This window comes from Phaseolus vulgaris, chromosome 9 (genome assembly GCF_000499845.2).
Source record: "Phaseolus vulgaris cultivar G19833 chromosome 9, P. vulgaris v2.0, whole genome shotgun sequence".
Lineage (NCBI taxonomy): Eukaryota > Viridiplantae > Streptophyta > Magnoliopsida > Fabales > Fabaceae > Phaseolus > Phaseolus vulgaris.
In genome coordinates, this window is record NC_023751.2 from 25364075 (window position 1) to 25369993 (window position 5919).

Here is a 5919-nt window from a genome sequence, read left to right on the forward strand (position 1 = left end):
TTGCATATAAACATACGTCGAAGTTGGTATTATAAAGTTTATTATAAATAAATTTGACATCAGATCATAAAAAAAGAATATCAAATTTATGTAAAGAATATAGTGAGTCATCCATCAAATCAGCATAATTATTATCAAAACTTAATATGGTTCTCGAAGAAATCTCGAGTAGATTTAAAATAAATACTGCAAGTATGTACAATATATGCTATATTGAGTGTTAATTATTATTAATATATCATGGTAATTTTTTAAAATATAAGATTGAATAATAGTTCTAAATTGTTGAAATTGACATGAATATGATATGTGATAATTAAGGGTGACAAAAATAAATCGAATCCTACAAAATTGAAATAGTTGAATCTACCAGTTTAACATTATCCATTACGGATACTACACCAAATTTGCGTGTCATCCTTTTATAAAAAAAAAAGTGACAATTTTATTAAATGTTCCAACAGGATTTATGGATGGTCAATATCATCTCGCAGCAAAACAATTTTTGTTTCCCATACAAGGGTGTCAGGAACCACCTTAATGAAACAACAGTTTCTCCCCATGCACGATAGATGTCTATACATCAGAATTAAGTCTTTTCCGTCCACAAGTTCATGGCACTTATTTCATGGAGAACACCATTTGGAATTTCTGAATCAAAGCACAAGAATGTTAATTTCATTTCATTCTATCCAACTATGCTACTTTATCACTGTAATGCAGTCTCAACAACTATAACAATGTAAACACATAACAAAACTTACTTCTTCTAAGAGGCTTTGGTGCAATTCTTACAAGTACCGGAAAAAATGCAGGGTTCATTAGCATATGTATATGTCCCAGAACATGTACACTTCGGGACAGATAAAACAAAATCTTTCTGTTGTTGAATGCCTTGAAAAGTAAACTTGGATGAATACGAAGAACGGAACTTCTTTTGAAGCCAAAGGGTTTTAGGAAAACAGTTAAAGTGTTCATTATCTGAATCGAGGATTGATGGATCTAGATGAGCACCGTTGCATCCCTTTTCCTTGGAAGAATCCACTTCAGCACATGATGTTCTCATACTCTCTTGAAATGATCTATTCAAAAATCTTTCTCCTGAGCTCAGCAAGTTCCCTTCACAACTCCTCAAAGCTGTTACAGCATCCATTCCACAATCAGAGGTAGAAGTTTTGTCCTTCATCATGGGATTTTCAGAGGTGCAATCAGCACAATCTGATTCACTTCCTTGTTCATTAGATGATGCTGACTTCTGTTGCCGATTTCTGCGGGAACAAGTGAAGATACTGAAAGTTGATCTCTTCAATTTGGAATACTTAGAATCTGAAGCACAAGGTGTATAAGTGATCCTCAACTCCACATTGCAACCCAATATGAATTGCAAGGAGCTTGCAATCATTTTCCATGACTTCTCGGCCTTGGATACATGGTGGCTATGGTGGAACTCCAACTCGGCTATAGCAAGACCTGCAAATTAGTGTATTATTAAATTCATCACTCAGTACATTAGGGAGGAGAACTAAAAGGAGTGCAGTATATTCAACTTCAAAAATATAAATCTGACCAAGATTATGGAAAAGAAGCTGAATTTGATGGCACATACTTGCTAAATCATAGAATATATTTAAAAAACACACTCCCTCCAAATGGTTAAAATTTACAAGGAAAGTACAAAATCAAGAGGGAAGTTCATAAAATAAAAGTGAGACCCACACAACTGTCATTTCTAATAAATTCCAACCAACATGAGTTTATTTAAAGGGGTGTTCTAAAAGGGCGTGTTGGTGGCCTTTCTCTTTATACAATAAAGAAGCAAATTTCTCAAAGAAGAAGTGTGACAAAACCCCCAAACATAACAGCAGAAAGCAGGTCTACTATGATGCGATAAATTTTTAACTGAATGGTAAATGAATAGCAACACTAGAAAAAGAGAAAGGAAATTACAAGCTGTACTGCGATCAACATGAAGTGACGACAACTTCCCCTTCTTCCTGAGAAAAGTTTTGAGCTGACTAGAATGACACATCTGAGTGGCTTTATACCAAATGGAATCCAATGTTCCTTTGTGATCCTCCGGCACTTCTAATCTGTATGACTTGTTAGCACACAGGCCTGTTGCAAAATGCTCCAAGTTTTGACCTGTGAGGATAGTGTAATGAGGCTGTTAGTATTTATATCCAACACACCAAGGAGAAAAGGAATTGAAAATAATGTAACAAGCCAAGGAAAAAGGTTAAGCTCGCCTCCATTGCATGCACCTCTAAGACTAAATTTGGTGTCATTTGCATCCACAGATTGATAATCTACAGAGCTTAACTGTAGGAGAGCTACGGTGAACCATGTTGTTTGATTCTTCGAAATTCTCAACTGCTTCTCAGTTTCAGAAAGTATTTTCAATGCATTGTTTAGTTTCTGCAGATCAGCTTCCGCTATAATAGAGAAAACAATCAGTCAGATAACAGAACTAAGATATGAGCATAATAGAATTTTACCAGAGAGACAAACATTAAGTGCAAAAACGTTGAAACACCAAATGCATTTTTGCTTAAAGCTAAATAGAATATAAAATAAATTATGCTTCAGAAACACCACTTACAGGTATATTTCCTGTAAAATCTACTTCTGACTTCTGAACCACTATTTTCGCATTTCCCTGCAAGTATGTCCATAATGAGATTTGCTAGTTGTGATACAAGTTGCAAAGGATCTATCCTTGATCTCATCAGCTCCCGAGCTCTAATGACTGTATTTGAAGTGTCGGATGAAAAAGCTAGATCCAGCAAATCTAGTAATTCATCATCAGAAACGATCCCAGTCTGCAGAACAACAAATGGGTAAGCAAGAATGCCAAGGAAAAATTGAAGTTAGTTGGAGGGAATACATATATGGAACAAAAGTGGTAGACTTACAAGTTCATAAGCTAAAGAAATATTGATCTTTTTACCAAGCAAACTCATCTGATCAAGCATCATTTCTGCATCCCTAACAGACCCACAGGATTTTGCAGCAATAAAGTCCAAAGCTTCCTGTTCAAAATCAAGACTTTCTTCGGCGCAAATATTTTGTAATCTGCATACAATGTCAGCGTCTTTAACCTTTGGAAAGTGATACCTCTGGGCACGGGAAACCACAGTCCGAGGAAGCTTATCCAAATCAGGAGTGATCATCACAAAAACAACATGTTGAGAAAGGTTCTCTAGACTATTTGAAATGCTTGCCCATGTCTCCCCGTTCAATAGCTGGCACTCATCAACAATGAAAACCTTGAAACGCGAAGAGACTGGAGGGATGCTTGAACTCTTAACAAGGGATTTAACCTGGTCGGTGCGATTGATTCTCACAGAATCCACTTCCTTAACATCTTTACTTCTTCCAGAAAAGAATATAATACATTCTCTGCATAGGCCACATGGCCTCTGCTCCTCAAAAGAAAGGCAATTCAGTGCAGCAGCAAATATCCTAGATGCAGATGTCTTGCCGGTGCCACGCGGACCATAGAAGAGGTAAAATGATGTTATTCTTCCTCTGGAGATAGCCCCCAACAAAGACCTCACTACCACATTTTGTCCCACCAAATCACTAAATGATTTAGGCCTAAATTTCATGGACAAACTCCTAGGAGTTTCCAAATTCAGACTAATCCCACCACCATTGTGTCTCATGCTTCTGTGTGAATGAAGATCTGACTCGTCAACTCGCTGAGATATCAAAGGACGGTCTTCTATCTCACCATATAGATTTGATTCTCTAAATCTTGGTGATCTTGACCAACAGCAGCTTATTCCACACCCGTTATCATTATTATCTAAACCATCCATATCTTGATTTATACCTACTGAACCACTGTAGGGTGAGAAAGCATCATAACCAGAAGGGTATGGACTAGCATTGCCATCATCAGTACTGCCTACTAACTCTGATGGTTTTACTTTATTCTTGCGCAGAGACTTTTTTGCTGACTTAGAGCAATCTAATCTCCCTAATTGAGATGATCTAGCAGTTGCTATATAACATGAATCCCCATCCTTGAAATCATTGTTACTTGGAAGCACAATACGAGCCAAGTCCAATTCTTTACTCCCATGGTTGCTACCACAGCTTTCACTTTTACGCTTAGAGTAAACTAGTTCACCATCTTGTTGGACACCCTGACAAGAAATTCCACTAGGCTTCAACCTTGAGTTGAATACAAAATCAGCATCATTCTGCTCCCATTGTCCCTTGAAACCTAAAATTCTTGATCTGAGAGCAGCATTGTCATCAGAATCACGTGGCCGTGCAGCATCAGAAAACCGCAGGGAAATCTCATTAGCAGAACCGTTTTCCCAGTGCACATTATCAACCAAAGAAGAGAGTTTGCTCATAGAATTAGTTGAAGGATCCCTCAATGACCTGACTCTCCTCAATGCCACAAGAGTTTTAGAAATTGGAATATCAACTGAATGCCGCCGCCCTTCCATCATCATCTCACACTTAGAAAGTCAGAATCCACTACAAACAATGCAACCTTCACTACCTGCAAGACATACAAAACATCAACACAAAGCGAAATAGAAATCACACAGAGAGTTTGCACTACAAAAAGGGGTGGGGGACATAACACAACCCAGCAAAGCAAAGCACAAAAACGCAGTTCTCTATACCTCCTATACACCACTTCAAGAAAACATACAAAGATAATGTGGTCAAAATAAACAATAATGATACATCAACACCTTATCATTCTTAAACACTTTATTAAACCTTCTTCATTTTATATTTCTCTCTCTATCTCTTCTTTCTTTATCTCTCTAGCTCCCACTTTCTTTTTTAAAATCTCAAGGTGGTCTACCTGTCATTTCTCCAAAACAAAATAAAAATTTGTAGAAAAATGTAAAAGTTCACCCATATGGGGTGGATTGGGAACTGAAAAAGAGAGATAAGAAAATGGTACATACAATAAAAAAATAGGATAGTAAATAGTAAAGAAAATAGAAACAACAAAGAAAACGAGAGAGATGAAAAGATAGAAACACAGAAAATCAAGTATAACTTAATGCCAACAACATATGTAATTGGCCTGCAAGTAAATGAATTATTTAATGGCTAAAAAAGACAAGTGATGTCCAACAGTAGAAAACGACCTTGAACAACACAGAGCAGCAAGCAATCCCATTGAGGCACTAACGTTTCCTCTCCCCTGCAGTGGAACACATGCCGAAGCGGTTTATATTCCCACAGCAATATGATAACAAAATAAAAACAAAAAAATATAAAAGAACAGAAACGTGGAGGAGGGAGAGAATCTGGAGTTCAAATTTCCATAACATAAAATAATGCATGAGGAGAGAAAAAACAAAGCTAAAGGACAAAGTTGAAACGAGGGAAAACCAGTTACAGAGAGGCAGAAAGAAACCTGGGAAGAGAAAAAGAAGTAAATGTGGTAGAAGCAGCAGTGTTGAATGCAAGGAGGGAGATATAGAAGGGGGAGTGGCAAAACAGTAAATGTTGTAAATGTGATGGGTGGTGAGATGAGTGCAGTTAAGAGGTTCGGGTTTGAGAGGTTTGTTGGGAGTCTCTCGACCAACGAGCCCTTTTCAGAAAGGAGAGGGTAGTTTGGTAATTTGAGATAATGGTTTCGGTTAATTTAGTTGAAAGAAAAAAAAAAACAAAAAAAACTGAGGTTACTGTCGGATCCTGATGCTTACTTTTCTCCTCAAGTTGTTCCACATTGCATTCTTTGCTTGCTTCACTTTCCGAGGCCTAGGACCAGCACACTCCTGTGCCCCCCACAAGGTTGCTCACTCTCCTACGCTACAATTTATTAATTATTGCTAAAATCTCAATTATTTCGTACAACTTTGTCTTTTTAGTATCTTTGCACTTTACACTAGTACTACTACATTAGTCAATGCTGTCTTTTATACTACAAAATCA

The 5919-nt window shown here is 37.2% G+C and overlaps 1 protein-coding gene across 10 annotated transcripts; it reads right to left on the minus strand.

Annotated features, from left to right (window-relative positions):
• Positions 1-343: 343 nt before the first annotated feature.
• On the minus strand, positions 344-5448 carry LOC137822066 (protein STICHEL-like 2). Of its 10 annotated transcripts, none has more exons than XM_068626961.1 (7): positions 5127-5266; positions 2913-4519; positions 2600-2819; positions 2247-2432; positions 1948-2142; positions 765-1470; positions 344-651 (listed from the first exon to the last, which is right to left on the minus strand). In XM_068626961.1, exons 2-6 carry the CDS (start codon positions 4467-4469, stop codon positions 770-772), a joined length of 2859 nt encoding a protein of 952 aa, XP_068483062.1. In that variant the 5' UTR covers positions 4470-4519; positions 5127-5266; the 3' UTR covers positions 344-651; positions 765-769. The 10 variants fall into 10 exon arrangements, with proteins under 10 accessions (XP_068483062.1, XP_068483071.1, XP_068483068.1 ...); XM_068626970.1 differs by lacking the exon at positions 5127-5266 and adding an exon at positions 4647-4730 and having other exon boundaries at positions 2262-2432; XM_068626967.1 differs by lacking the exon at positions 5127-5266 and adding an exon at positions 4647-4716.
• Between the last annotated feature and the right edge of the window lie 471 nt (positions 5449-5919).